The sequence below is a fragment of the Corapipo altera genome, unplaced genomic scaffold, assembly GCF_003945725.1.
Source record: "Corapipo altera isolate COAL_440 unplaced genomic scaffold, ASM394572v1 271, whole genome shotgun sequence".
Classification (NCBI taxonomy): domain Eukaryota; kingdom Metazoa; phylum Chordata; class Aves; order Passeriformes; family Pipridae; genus Corapipo; species Corapipo altera.
Genome location: NW_020884935.1, coordinates 1,980,482 through 1,996,048, shown reverse-complemented (window position 1 = coordinate 1,996,048; position 15,567 = coordinate 1,980,482). Strand labels below are relative to the sequence as shown.

At 45.4% G+C, this 15,567-nt stretch overlaps 1 protein-coding gene across 4 annotated transcripts in view; it reads right to left on the bottom strand.

Moving 5' to 3' along the window:
- The window catches only part of VMP1 (vacuole membrane protein 1), a 58,615-nt gene that overhangs the window by 3,845 nt on the left and 39,203 nt on the right, over positions 1-15,567 (bottom strand). For all 4 annotated transcript variants that reach the window (XM_027660173.1, XM_027660174.1, XM_027660175.1 and 1 more), the window contains 3 exons: positions 14,038-14,118; positions 10,579-10,695; positions 8,401-8,462 (listed from right to left, as the gene is read on the bottom strand). In XM_027660173.1, coding sequence (XP_027515974.1) covers positions 8,401-8,462; positions 10,579-10,695; positions 14,038-14,118 — 260 coding nt within the window. The remainder of the gene's footprint in view (positions 1-8,400; positions 8,463-10,578; positions 10,696-14,037; positions 14,119-15,567) is intronic.

The window sequence follows — 15,567 nt, the reverse complement described above, 5'->3', positions numbered from 1 at the left end:
ACCCAGAATAAATTGTCACCAGCACGGCCTGAGCTGTGTGAACACACAATCCAGAGGCTCCCAAGGCTGGATCCACAAACATCCACCACCACTCCCTCCTAACTCCCACCACTGACAAACACCACTTGAATTTCAAAGAGAATGGAGATTTTAATTATTTTTTTTTTTATATTTAACTGGGTTTAAATTTTTTAAATTTAAAGAGATCAATGTGATCTCCTACACTGAAAACTCACCTAATTTTCAGTGCTTCACTTTTAACTCTTCACACCACAGGGAGTGTTCAGTAAAACAACTCCACACACCAGGACACATCCAACAACAGGTTTTCTAAGTGACCATCTCTCTGAGTCCCTCCAATTATTTCCCTCCTCATTTGACACGATATTCCCTTTTCCAGGCCAGAGCCCAATTAAAAAAGAACACTTTCTAATTTTAGGAATTTCAGAAAAGGCCCCGAGTGAAGAAACAAAGTGCCTCATTCTGCTGCTCTCAATGGATTTCCTTCATGGCCGGGGGCAAACGCCTTTTGGGAGCAGATTTCCCAGAAAAGGGCCACTTCCCTCATGATTCACCCCCGGGATGAGACAAACCAGGGGGAGGAAATTCTGTGCCCGGGGCTGCTGAAATTTCAGGGGGGGGAAAAAAAACAACCCCAGAGACTCCAGCCCGTCCCTGACACGTTTTACACAGATCCAAAGGATTTCCAGGATTCAGCCCCGGCCCTTCGGCACCGACCGTTCCCGGGAAAAACCTCTCCCGGTGAGTCGGGGCTGGGGCCGAGTCACCCTTGGAACGTTCTGAGGTTTCTCTGCCTTCCTCAAGAGCTCCAGCAAGGTAATGGTTCACTTTTAAATCGTGCCTGGTTCTGAAATGAGGAATATTTAAATGGCGAGGGGTGAATGATTAACAGGAGAGTGTTCAAATGACTCGGGCTTTGCCTGAAAACCGAACAAAGTCGGTGCTAAATTAGCTTTAAACACAGAATAAAGCCAAGAAACACAAGTTCAGAGGCTTCAACAGCTCCTGCTGCACTGACACCGAATTTCAAAATTTTTCTCACTAAAGAATTCACTTTTTTTTTTTCCTTTTCTGAGCACGGTTATGACTTAAATTAATTAAATTAAAAATGCACAAAATTAACTTTGTTACAGCTGTTTTAAACAACTGCAAGACCCTGAATGTGAGCACCTGGGCTTCTAAAATTCTGCAATTTTTCTAGAGTCTTTAATACTGGAAAAAAAAATGTGCCCAGATTTAAATAAGGAGCAAAACGAAGCAGAGGAACATCTAGAAAATCCTGAATCTGCAGTGCTGGGGATGAAATCCTTGACATCCCATTTCAGCAGGACAGTGTTGGTTACTTGTGCTCTTTTGGCAAAATTAAACCATTTAATCTCCCCAGATATGTCACCTGATATCCAAGTGTAGACATAACTTAGACCTAAAAGTCTTAAAACTCAGTTTTATTTAATTGAATTACAACTAAGTGTAACTGAGAAGAAGTTTTAGGAACTCTTAACATTCAATTTTTGGTTTAATTCCTTCTGATTCTCTGCTAAAATTGAATGTTCCACAAGGAGTTGAAACTGAGAACAAACCTCCAAACAATTGCACCAGCCTTTGGTGCAGCCTAAATTCATGAAAACTAAAACATTTCAGTCAAAAACACGACTTGAATTCCAACACTAAAATATAAACATCACTCAGAATTCTGATTCACTGAGAAACCACCGTTGGAGCCCGTTCTCAGAACTGTCACCTGGGATTTGTAATTAAACAGATGAGGATTTATTGTCTTTAACTCAAAGCTACAATTTCTATCCACATTAAAAATTCTAAAGCTGTTTTTTGCAATAATTAAACCAAAACTTCCCATCTATTCAAAGCACCACATTACAGAGATTCAGCAAAGCTGCTTCAGGATTAGTTTTAAAATTACACCAAAGACCTGCAGGCTCTGACTCCCTAAAACTTCCATTCTCTTTCCAGCAAAAACGTGTTTAAAATCCACTGGACAATTTATAAATTTGCTTTTCCAAGAGTGACTGTCACTGTAAGTGGGAGGAAAGGTTTTTGGGGGAACTTAAATCCTTTTAACAGAACCTTTGGAACCCCAGGGAGGAGTTTTCTCCAAGGCACCAAACCCAGAGGAGAAAAACTGTGTTTCCCCTGTGCTTAAGAAAAAGCAGGAATTTATTTGATATTCCAGTCAATGCATTTTTACTGATACTAAAAATACTTATTTAATACCATTTAATCATGATATTTGCACTTTTGAAAGGCATCGTTTTCATCTGACGAGATCTTCAGGAGCAGAGGTTGCTCTCGAGTTCCTGAAATCTCTTACCCTGTGCTTGGAGAGCTTGGGAACACTCAGGGAATTAATCCCAAATTGTGCTAAAGCTCAAGGGCAGGGCTCACTCAACAACTCCCTAAAAATCTCCCAGAGCCCAGTTTAGGATAGAAAGTTCCCATCTTACAAAAACACTCGTGGGGTTTTGCCCACTTTTTGCCCACTTTTCCAGAGAGAAATGTCAGAATTGCCAAGTATTTAAAAAAAAAAAAAAAAAAAGAAGCAGCCACTGTGAGGTCTCATTTTGGGAGCATTAATGGGGCTTTCACTGCTAATTAGAGCTTCTCATTGACAAGAGGCTCGAGCAGCAAGTGCTGATGAAGCAGCTGATTAACTCTGAGCTGTTCTGAAACTCCAGTTATTCTGGGGGAAATTAAAAATGTAAATAAGAGTTTCAGTGCATCTCTGAGCCTGACAGACTGAGCTCAGCAGCTCCTGGGAACAACTGGGATCCAGCCCCAGTCAAGAAACACGGGGGTTTAAAATCGTGGAAGTCTTGTTTGATCATGAAGTTTATTTTCTGCTGGAAATAATACCCTGGAGGGTTTGGGACTCTGCCCTCCTGCAGCAAACAGGGATTATCCCTGCTACAAAAGAGTGGCACCGAAGGATGTGCCAAAGGCAGGAGGGACATTCTGGGCTGGACTTTTCCCTCCCTGCACCTCCAATCTTTTAAAATAGTTGATTTAAATCACACTGTTGACAGCCAGGCCAGAGGGGCAAAGGCTCTCACCTCCCCACAATTATGCAAAACATCACTAAACCATCCCATTTATTAATTCCCATTTCTCCACTCCCCTGGGAGAACACAGAGAAACCCATCCTGCAGCTCCAAAGCAGTAAAACACTAGGAAGAGGCACCGAATTTGGGTATTTGAGTGGTACCAACTTCTCTGGAAGTCAGACATTTTATAAACCACTGAAACCAGCTTCCAGTGGAAGTATTTTGGTGCCCCTGGACAATTAGCAGAGCGGGTTCATTTGCATTCCCGTGGGAGCAGAGCACCTCTCCAGCTCCTCGGAGCCCTCCGAGGTTCCTGTGCCTGCAGCCCGGGCTGAGCACCCAACGGTCGGGTTTAATGAGCTGTCATTTCCTGTGCCGATAAAACCTCTCCCAGGATTCAAACCGGCCCCTTCCCGGGGCTGCAGCACCGCCAGGACCTGCTCTGGGCTCGGCCTTACCCAGCCCTGCACCCCAGCTCAGGGAAACCTGGACCCTGGCTTAGGAAAACCTGGGAGCTGAGACCACCCAAACCTGCACCCCAGCTTGGGGAAACCTGGGAGCTGGGACTGCCCAGAACTAGACTCTGGCTTAGGGAAACTGGGAGCTGGGGCTACCCCAAACCTGGAGCCTGGCTCAGAGAAACCTGGGAGCCTGAACTAGGCACTGACTTAGGGAAAGCTGGACCCTGGCTCAGGGAAAGCCTGGAGCTGGGGCTGCCCAGGCCTGGCTCAGGGAGAGCCTTTGCAGGTTGGGCTCCCCAGGAGCAGCCCTAGCTGGGCCTGAGCTGAGCTGTTCACCCACCCTCGGGGCTCTGAAGCTGCACAAAATAAATCTGGTTCAGGGCAGGATGGACAGAGACCTTCAGGGTTCAAAGACTCCCTGGAGATTCATTTCCTTCGGGAGATGAAGACAGAAAATCTCCCTGGAGTCACCAAGCCAAACAGGTCCCCCATCTGACATTCCCACCTGGGCCCTCCCATCCCACTGAGCCTGCAGGGCTTTCCTTGGGCCACTGTTAAACCAAGGCTTCCAAAAATAGCACCAGCAACACCCCTGACCTGCCCCTCCTCAGCTCTGCTCCCCAGTGCTCTGAGCAAGGAAACTCCTACTTGTATTTTAAAGACTTTTTTGGTACTAATTTAGGGGAAAGAAAACTTGCTTGTTGGGAGTTAAATCCTCCGAGCCTTTTGCAAATAAACTTCTATAATTCTGCTGTGATGCACTGAAGGTTTTCAGCTCCAGAGGTGCTCACATTTCCTCCACATCTGTGCCCTTCTGAAGGCTCTAAAGCCTGATTTGTGCAGAGCTGCTCTGCTGGACACAGTCCCACAGGTTCTGATGGAGCTGGGGCAGGGGAAATGAGTTACTGAACCAACCAGTGTGAGGTGGATCCATGTAACCTTCCAGAATCCCTCTCAGGAGGTTGGGAAGTCTCTGCTCTCCACCTCCTCAGCCACTTCAGGTTGCTTTTGCTGAGTTCTACTACACAGGTTTTGTTTTAAGCATTGACTGGAACCTGTTTCTCAAAACGTCCTTTGAAGCAGCTCAGCAGGACCTGGGCTGGGGCAGAACAAAGGTCCAGCTGTCAGAGGGTGGGGGTGGCTGCCAAAAACCAGGGAATCAAACCCAGGGCTCTTCCCACCCCAGGACAAGATTCCTGGTGCAGCCCTTCATCACTCCTTGACTTGCGCTCTGAAGAAATAACCTAAACCTGGACTGTAAACGATTTTTGACCAAAAAAACCCTGACAATCCTTAAACAAACTCCCCACCAGGGACTGTGATCCCATTTGTGCTGTTTGGGGGGAAGGAACATCAGGCTCCTTCCCCAGCACTGACTGGGAGCAACTTGTGAACAAAGATTTATGGCACAATAAACAGCAGGAAACTGGTTTGTCCAGGCAACAGTTCCAGTGCCTGTGACCAAAAACCTGCTGTTCTCTCAGATGGGCATCATTCCCACGGGGCTGCAGGGCTGGCAAATGTGTCCCACAAAAAACATCGGGATAAAGACCCTTCATGGATATTTTTGGGTGGGTTTCCAGAGTTGGAAGAATTACACCTTGCAGGGTCTCGCTCGTGGGTAAAAATCCGTGGAAGTGGCAAAATTTTTAGATGCATTTCACTGCATGTAAACTTCAAATTACTTTATCAACTAATTATTCCATCCCTGGAAGTGTCCAAGGCCAGGCTGGACAAGGCTTGGAGCAAGCTGGGATTGTAGAAGGTGTCCCTGCCCGTGGAAAGGTTGGAACAAGATGATCTTTAAGGTTCCTTCCAACCCAAACCATCCTGGGATTCTGATTTACCACGGGTAAAAAGGTGGGATTCCTCCCAAAGGGATGTGGCCACTGAATTCAGATGCTTTGGAGGTGAAGGCCACGTGCAATAAAACATGATATTTTTTATGAATTATGAATTTTTATGAATGTTTTAGGTGCCTGTTGAAGCTGTGATGCTCACCAAACAGGGCAGGCTGAATTAAACAAAAATTAGATTCTTTCTGAACATTTAACCAGAATGGATGGGCAACAGCTCTGTGGATGGTTTGTGCTTTGAGAATTATTTCTTCAAGTAGTTTTCTGGGAATTCTTAATCCCCATTTAAAAACTGCCACTTCCAGGAAAACATCATCGTGTCTAAAAGCACTTTGCTCAGTGTGACTTCACAGCCAGCCCTGCAGCTGTAGGTGAAAAAACCAAAAAGCAAAGACTGAGGAGCCAAAATAAAACCCACAGTAATTAAATCTTTGCAACGGGCTGGGCTGGGCCCAAAAGCAGCTTTACAGAGGGGTAAAATCAGTCAGTTAAACTGTTCCTCAAGGGACAGGACCCAAAGCTCCTGCACCCCAAAAGAGGCTCAGGGACAGAGCAGCTGAGAGAACAGGACCCTCTCCCAGCACTGGGGCAGCAACAAAGGGCTCTGAGCAGGAACTGGGGGAACAGGCTGGTGATTCCCAGCCCAGGGAGTTCCCAGCACCTCTAAACCCTCCCCAGCCTGGGTTTCAGCCTCCCCCCAGCTCCAGCTCCCAAACCCACCCGTGTCTCCTCCTTCCTCCCAACCAGGTTTGTTGCCACCACCCACCTTGGGACCGTTTTTTGTGCTCCAGCGACCACCAAAAATCCTCAAAAATTCAAAATTTTCCATGAGCAGCTTCTCCATTTCCTGCCACGTTTGCCTCTGTTTGTTTAATTACTACAGGGAGTATTTTATGAGCTGTTTGTAGACAGAACTGTGAAGTCACATCACCCTCAGTGCTATTAAACCAGTGACACAATAAACAGCTCCTGAGCTGTACATGTGAATAATTCCTGCTTTTTCACCAAAAATCACCGAATTAGCAAGAAATTCTCCCTGGCTTATAAAATCAAATCTCCCCAGACTTTATCTCACAACTTAAATCTTCTGTCTAGGTTTTTTTTTCTCCTGGATATTAACGTGTCCATTATTTTCAGGTGCTGTGCTCAGATATTTCCCATTGTGCAAGAGCAACGTCCCAGACAAAGGAAGCCTGAAGTGGAATTTGATTAAAATGAAGTTACTGACCACTAAAGAGAACTGTATTTTAATTTAATAACAGGGCTTTTAATGCAAGGTATTGTTTAACATGTTTGCTGTTCCCTCTAACACAGATTGATGAGGTAATGCCAGCAGACAGCTTGGGAAAAGTCAAGGATACCGGGACATTCCAAAAATCTCACTGTCTCCCAGGAACATTTTTTAACTCTGACATCAACCCTCCAATAAACCCAAACCCAGCAGAGCTCCTGTGACTGCACTCGGGGTAATTCAATGCAAAATTATCTCCAAGACAGATGAAGTAGGAAAAAACTCCCGGTTTTGGCTCCAGGATCCTCAGGAGAGGAAATCCTTGGAAATACCTGAGCTGGTGTGACTGAGAAAAACTCCTTATGGTTTGAAGTTGCCACTTTTCTCTCTCCCTCCTTTGTTTTAAATAATGTTCAAAGTAGCAAATTAATGTTGAAGTTTGGTACAAAACAGATGGGAAGATCAGGAATAATAAAGTCAGGATTAATGAAATTCCCTACAAGTTTCTTCTGACACTCCTTTTCCTTTGTCCAGCATCACTGCTTGGAGTTTGGGTGCTTTAAAAGGAATTATTTCCAGACATTCCTGTCCTGGAACCGTTCTCGAGGAGTGTGGATTTTGGGATTTTATATGAAAATAGTTATTACAGTTTGGGCAGCAAAGTGTCAATCAATTTATCCCATTGAAAAAACCTTGGGAAAGTAGGAACACCTTGGAATTTAATTTAGTTTATGGATTCATATGAGATTGGATTAATTCTAGTTTATAAAAAAAACCACCAAGCCCAAGAAAACCCTCAAACCCCACGAAAATAAAACTTTGTATTTGCATATCAGAAACTCACATTTAAAACTTCCAACCTGGAATTCTGTTGCTTTGTCTGTTTCCCCCTCACCCAAACTGTTCCTAGCTGAGGGTTTCCTTGTTTTAAACTGAGATTTTAACTTAAAAAAATAAAATATCCATCCATTACTAAAGAACTCAGTAAAAAAAAAAAGACAGTTTTTCTCAAAATCACAACAGTTCACCCATGAAAACTGCCTTTTCTACCAAATTTACCAGAATGGAGATCAAACTCTACACACCCAATTTCTCACCCTGATGTTTTATGAGAGATTTAATATTGTAAATGTCTGATGTGTAACTGTATGGAAGATGTTTAGTGTTATCTTGGAACACTGCATAAAATCACGAGGTTTTAATAGAATCATAGAATTCTATGATTTTTCTCTATAAATATAATACACAAAATACATATCTATAATATATCCATAATACAGTATAATATTTGAACTATATAAATATTATAAGTATTTATTATTATATATAATATATAGATATAAATATAGTATATAAATATAAATTATTATATATTTATTATTAAACTATATTATAATATATTATAATATATAAATATATAAAATAATGCATTTGTATAAGTTATAAATATACTATAACTATAGATAATATGTTAATATAATTTTCTATAATTTTTCTCACTACAACCCTGAAGAAAGTCCCTGCAAACCAGCCCCCTTGCAGCTAAAAGTGCAGGAATGTCTCCCTGGAAGAGCTGCCTCCCATTCCTGGGGGAAAGTTCCTGCTGCTCCTGCAGCCCCACCCTGGGGACTGTTCCTGGCAGGACTTTGAGGTGAGGCCTAAATTCTGGGTGGGCCAAAGCCGGGCTTGGAAACAAAGCCCGACTCCCAGCCCAGCTGCTCTGAGCCCTGCACTGCTTTCCCACTTAATGAGGGCAAGTATTAATTACTCACCCAATGAGGGCCACCATCTGCTCCACGATGTGTTTGCTGAAGGTGATGATGACGAAGAGTTTCTGCAGGAAGGAGAGGAGTGGGATCAGAAGGGAGGCACAGACAGTGCCTCGTGTCCCTTCTCCCCCAGTCCCACAGCTCCCCCTCCTCTCCTCTTTCACAACCTTCCCTTTTCAGCATTCCCTTGAAAAAGCTGGTCCCTTTCTCCCTCTGTTTCCTCCCAGATTTCATCTCTTGCAATGTTTTCGTAGCCTGTTCCCGACCATCCGTGTCCTCCCCAGACCCACGTTCCCAGAAGCTCAAGGTCACTTTACTCCGTCAACAAAGTTTTAATGGAAAAGCAGCCACGGCTGTGCAGCAAAATTCACATCCCCTTACACAAACACAGGGACCTGAGGATCACAGGGGGGAAAAATAACATATTTCAGTCCCCAAGTCCACGTGGCTCAGACAGAACACGGCAAAAAATACTCAGTGGAGAACAAGGAGCCTTTGGGCACCTGTGGGATTGTCACTGTGACACAACAGCCTGCTTGGAACAGAGGAATGTCAATTAAAAACTCCTGTAACACATCCCAATGGCTGTGATTTCACCACTCCCCTTCCTCCAAAAGCAGTTAAAACCACCTTTGCTCCTTCCCCTTGGTCCTGTCTGACATCAGGGTGAGCAGACTGTGAGTGGACAAGGGTACACACAGTTCCCACAGCCTCCTTGGACCAATTTAAGCTTGATCTAAGCAGAGCTGCCCTTCCTAGACTGGAAACTGGGGATGTGACTCCAACCAAAGGATCCTGTGGCCCGGAGGAAGAGCCCAGTTCAAAGCAGCTCCGGGATGGCCACTGCTCCAGTCACTGCTTCCTGTCTGGAGAACACTTCATTAAAGGCCTTTTCCATGACTCTCACATTTCCTAAATTCCAAGTTCAGCCAGATCACTCCGAAAATCAGGGCTATTGCACAAGAGTGTGCTTGAAAAAGAGAATTCTAATAGCTGAGCCCATTATAAAATCAGATGATTTACCAACTGTACAAGACACTGGGAAATGGTTTTGCACTTCCATGTGATCCGAGCGTGGAGCACCATAAATTACACAGCAAACACTGTGGGAGCTGAACAGGGCAATTAAAGTAATAAAAGGAATATTGATCAGATGCTATTTCACTTCCCTGTGCTGCCAGACACAGAGATTTAAAAGCAGAAAAAAATTCAGATAATACAAAAATAATTGTGGAGGAAAAGCTGTTCCATCCCAGTAAACAAGAGAACTGCCAAATCTATTTGTTGTTTTCTGTTTAAGGGCTGGGCAGAGTAAAACAACCATTTACAAAATGATGGGAGGAACAAAGTTGAAGATTGAAATCTGTTCAGGGCAAAGGATTTTAAAGCAGCTTGGTGAGGTTATTACAGGAGTAATTTTATACTAAAAGCTTCTGCTATTTTAATGCAGTGACAGCAGAGATTTCCAAGCAACAGAGGTACAGCCACTGTCTTAAAAAACCCAAACTCAGCCGAAAACACCCCAAATAGAGACACAGCTCATGAGCCAGCACTGACCACACCTGGAGGGTCCCCAGGGAACCAACACTTCACCTCCCTTCCCATGAAATGGGGACGCCGCATTTAAAAGCAAAACTGAACGTTTTGGACTGGGATTGTCAAATTCAGCCCCTCGGGTCGGCCCTGAGGGAACAGGACGAAGGGGAACATCAAAACCAGGCTGAGGAGTCCAAAAAGTGCCGACCTTGCTGCGAGGGGGGCTGAGGAGCCCAGGGAGGAGCCCCGGGCTGGGCTCAGGGCACCGGGGGTTTCTCTACGTGCTCAGCTGAGCTAAAAAGAGCCTCTCCCGAGCCTCTGCAGCCGCGTCGTTACCAAAAAGGCAAGTTCACTATGAGTGCCGAGCTGGTAAAAGCCGTAGGTAAATACCTTGGCTAACCACCAATTTCCTGAGCGGGTCAGCACAGAGCTCGCTCCTCCGGGGCTATAAATTACTCACTGGGAGCCTGAGCAGCCCAGCAGATCCTTTATTGTAAAGCCTTTGCACCAAATTAATTTCCATGACTTCAGGTCGGGCAGGGAGACTCCACAAGCCATTAGGAAGTAACACAGTGGAACGGTAAGAGAAGGAGAAAAGTCTCCCCCTCCACCACCCCCAAAGCCCGAGGGAGGGGCAGCACTTGCCTGGATGTGCATTTTAATGACTGCTTTGCCAATCAGGGTGGCACCGAAGAAGGTCCAGAAGGGAACGAGGAAGTGCCCACATGTTATCCCGGCCAGGTCGAACAGGGGGTTCGGGATCTGTGGAGTGAAGGGGAAGAGGTTCAGGAATTCAGCACACACCGGGATGAACAGGAGCACGACGGACTCTGAAACCCTGAAAAATGAACAGTTTCCCCTTCTCCAACTTGATCCAAAGCTCCTGTGTCTCCAGAGCTACAAAACTGTTGCTGTCACACCACATAACTCTGGGATTCAGCTCCACCATGTCCCAGACAATTCCATTCTCATAGTCCCTCCTTACCCCTGGATTCTGACAAAAACCAGCAGCAAGTTTTCCATGTGAAATGCACAGAAACCACAGCAAAGCCATTTTGAGTGATTTATCAAATTTTCTCCCTGACAAGCACATCACTCTTGGAAGCCAGTGCTCCAACTGATCCCCAGTGATTTCCAGCTGAGAAACTACATTAAAAACTGGCATTTATGGTCATATGTATCCAGTTTAAAAGCACTGATTAGATTTTATGAAGCATATGCATTTCATTTGAAATTAAACGAATTTTTTATTATTATTAAACTGTTGGCTTGACTTTTGGTATTGTGATACTATCTGTAAAATATTTTTGAAATGAAACCAAGAAAGTATCCAAATTCCAACCTTTCAGCCTGCAGTGAAGGGGCAGTGTCTGAGGGGAGTGTGTAATCACAGCAGCAATGTGGTACTGGGGTAACAAACTGCGGGGTTGGTGGTGTTTTGTTACATAAATAACGAAATAAAGAGTGAGGATTGGTAAAGAATAAAGGATAACAACACTGCCTGGGCTGACTGGGCACCTGCAGTGTGGGAGGAAGCCGAGCAGGGCTGGACTGGGCTGTTCCAGCCCAGCAATTCAGATTTATGAGCACCCACAGCAGCACCTGCAGAGGGAGAAACCTGAAACGGGCTCTGATTGTGCCCGAAACGGTCCCTGGACAGGCTCCACCTCAGGGACCTGCCCTGGGGCAGCTGCTCTGGGCACAGGAGCTGGTGAATTATTGACCCAGCCCAGCTCCAGGGTGTTCTAGGTTGGGTGGTTTGAGGGGTTTTGGGGAGTTCACAGAAGGTTTCAATGCTCAGGGCAGGGAGCCCTCGGGGCAGGGAGCCCTCGGGGCAAGGCTGTGGGGCTGTAGGGCCAGCCCTGCACTCACCACCCATGGGCAGGAGTTACTTGAGGCCCCAAGAGGCTGTTCCTGGGCTTGGCTTTGAAAACACACACAGACAGTGCGGGGAGTCACCAAAAAAGCTCACAAAGCCAGGAGGGTGAATTCTCCCAAGTCACAGGGAGGGTCTTCAGGGCTGATTCTTGCTTTGTTCCTTCCCCAGGGCAGCCTTTCCATAGAAACAGGCTCAGGACAATACTGTGGCTTCCTTATTGCCACTCTACAACATTACAGTCACTTGACCTCACTTGGATGAACTTGCAGAGTTCTAAATTCAATTTGATGGGGTTTTTCTGTAGCATTTAGAAGCCACCACTTGACAGCAACCCACAGCTGGGCCAGGACCACCACTCTGGGAGCAAGTTCTCCAGTCATAAAAAACACATCACATAAACCCCTGCTTAAAATCCTCAAGGAAGGTCCCAGTTCTGAGTGAAGGAGGCACCTTCCAGCACACAGAGGAGCAGCAAAAAGGAAGGGAAGGGGGGCTGGCTTTCTCTGCCTTTCTCTCCCTTCCTCTCCCTCAGGTGCCACACAAATGCACAGCTCTGGATCCCTGTTTTTCCCGGGCCTCTCCCTTTTCGCAGCTGCTCCGCAGTTGCTCAGTAAACACATTAACAAATCCCCAGGTGCCTCCCGGTGGATCGATGGCTCCTCATCCCTCCCCCGCCCGGCCGGAGCTCAGGGCACGGGGCAGCGAGCAGGGGAGAAGTTCGGCAAATGTTTAAGGATTACTCAGCAGGAACTACAAAGTGTGTACACGTCACCTCTCCCGTGTTTACCAGCTCCTGCCTCGTGTTCTCCATTTATTCCCACTCCTTGTCCGGCTGCCCCAGGAACTCATCCCTGCCACCCCCGAGCTGTGCTGGGGACAGGGATGTGCCCCGGGTCACAGGGATGTCCCCCAGGTCACAGGGATGTGCCCCGGGTCACAGGGATGTCCCCCAGATCACAGGGATGTGTCCCAGGTCACAGTGAGTCAGAGGAGGGAAGGAGCAGCCTGAGGGCTGGGAAGATTTGGGAACAGTTTGTAACCTCCAGCCAGTTCCAGAGCTCAGGGAACAGCAGCTCCATGCAGCAACTACCAGATGAATCCTGTCCAGCTCACATTTGAGTAATGCTTGGTGTTGTCATCTCCACAGTTTAGGAAACTGGGAGATGCTGGGCAACTGTGGAATGAACACCTCACCCTAATGCTGTGCTTCTCCAACAGGAATGGGACCATGGGGGGCCTGCACTGCCTTCCCTGTAATCACATCCCACGGATTTTGTGGGATGAACAAGGCACACCATTCCTACCAGTTTGCATCAAGCATATCCAGAGAGACACTGCAGCCTCAAATTCCAGATATTTCTACCCCAAAAGAACAGCATTATCCTACTCAAAACACTAAAACCCCCTCGCTGGGGATGCTCCCATCACCTCCTGCTCAGAGGGAAAATAAACCAGCAGCAGTTTGTAGCTCCAGAGCCAGGACTGACTTTTCCCTCTTCTTTCTGCCCTCTCTGGTTCCCAGTGACCCAAAGAGCAGGTTTAGGATCACAGTGGATGGACACCCCAGTCAGGGTTCATCCAGGTGGTTTTCCACCCTTCAATCCATGTGTACCTCTGGATTTGAGGATGCCAAGCACTGTCCCCTTGTACATAAACACCTAAAGAAATCCTGACAGATTCCAGCAGATTCCCAGGGCAGGGATTCAAGACAGGCCTCAGCCTCCAAGGCAGGGAGAATTCCTGGCCTGAAACAGGGACACACCTCTGGAATTTTAGGAATGTCTTGTAAGTTTTCCTTACTTTGACAAACCTTTGGTATCTCTAGTGACCTGACACCTGTTTGTTTTTCTAGGTTTCCCCACTCCAGGCTGAACTGGAGAATTAATTGATTAATCTTTTGAAAATTATAAAGCACCGTTGCTGCACCTTTTGGGTTTGATGGATTAAAGAGGAAACAAAACTATCCCAAACTCATCACCTTCCAAGGAGAACCAGTGTCGAAGCCCAACGGTGCAGCTGAAGGAAGGGATAATAAATTAGCTGTGCTTTTATGCAGAATTCCCTGTGTTTGGTTCTAATCCAGGACTGGGGTTTCTCCACGTCAATCCCAACACGATCCCGCTTCCCTGAGCACCACGGAGGGCACAGAAACAGCAAACAATTAATTCCATGGCCAAACATTCCACCTGTGCCCAGAAATCCCCCCGTTCCCAGCACAAACTCACCGAGGCACAGGCCAAGATCCCGAAGAATCCAACCTTCTGCACCAGGTTCTGCACGGCCAGTTTAGCCCGGGAAGCAAAGTCCTGCAGGGAGGAAAACAAAGGATTCCTGAGGCAAATCCCCAACGAACAAATCCCAAATGTCTGTGGTTCCCGTGCCCTCCTTGCTTTGGGATTTTCCCACTAGGAACTGGGAGGAATTTTAAACCAAAAAGGCCAGTCTGAAGCGCTGGGCTTGGAGGAGACAGAGGGATATTCCTAGTGCTCAGGGTGGGACTCTGACCACCCACATCCACTGGATTTTGTTTTCCCAGTCCCTGCCGGTGGCACTGAGCTCCCTGTGCTTTGGAAACAGGTTTTCCAGTATTTATTTCCCCCTATCTTTGCAATGCCAGCACTGCTCGTGCCTCATTCCTTAACCAAGCAGAGGGAATGAATTCCTTCAGTGCTAAAAAGGCACTTTCTCAAACACAATAATGCCATTATTTCCTCAGATCTGTTCTCTCAAGCCCAGGATCTTCAGCAAAACACCCAATTCCAGGTACTGGCTACAACAGACTTGTAAAATTCCATAAAATCCCTGAAGTTGGAGCTGAAATACTTCCAAAGCAGTGAAGGTGCAGCCCCTGTGACACACTCAGAACGTGCTTTTATTTTGGGATCAGAACTTTCTCCTGAGACTCAACATTTGCCAAATGCTCAGGAACAACAACAAAAAAACCAAACGAAAATAAATATAACTTTTAGTACAAAATTATTATAAAATTTTAAAAAGCAAAAATATTCTCACAAGCAGTTTATTTGAATGCGAAAAGTGAATTTACAAGAGGAGAAAAATCATTTTGAGGCAAAACTGTCCCAAAACTGAAAAGCAAGGTCAGGAATTCCCTGCTCAGCCTTGGCCACGGCAGGTACAGAAAGCTGGGAATCTTTGGGAACAGCAAACATGAAAAAATAATTATGAATTCTTGTTTAAAATCCCACAAAGAAGCAATAAAAAGCCGATTTTCCAGGAGCAAAGCAATAACCAGAGATTAACATTCTGTAGGAAACTCTCAGAGAAATTACACAAGGAAATTACTCAAATCAATAATTAATGACATTCTAAATTCCACATTTTACCACTGAATTGTAGAATTTAGAATGTCATTAATTATTGACTAAAGCAACGACAGGACAATGCAGTAAATTTAAATTTATGCAATTTTAACTTTGTCACAGTTCTGTTGAAACCTTCAATCCTACACAGCAATGCAAGAAAACTACAATTATTTGACAATGTCCTGGCATATTATTTAAATTCTGAGCCATAAAATTGACATAATTCTTTATGGAAGATTAAAAAAAAAAGAATAAATCTGTGCTAAAGCCATTTGCTTCTTTTTACACCTCTTTTCCAAGTATTAGCCTTTTTTCCATTACTGGGCTTTAAAATAGTCAAATTCTCAAATTAAAAAAAAACAATTAATTGAAGTCAGAATAATTCTGTTTATTATTCTTAATGTTTTGGAAAATGAACCAAATTAAAGCAAA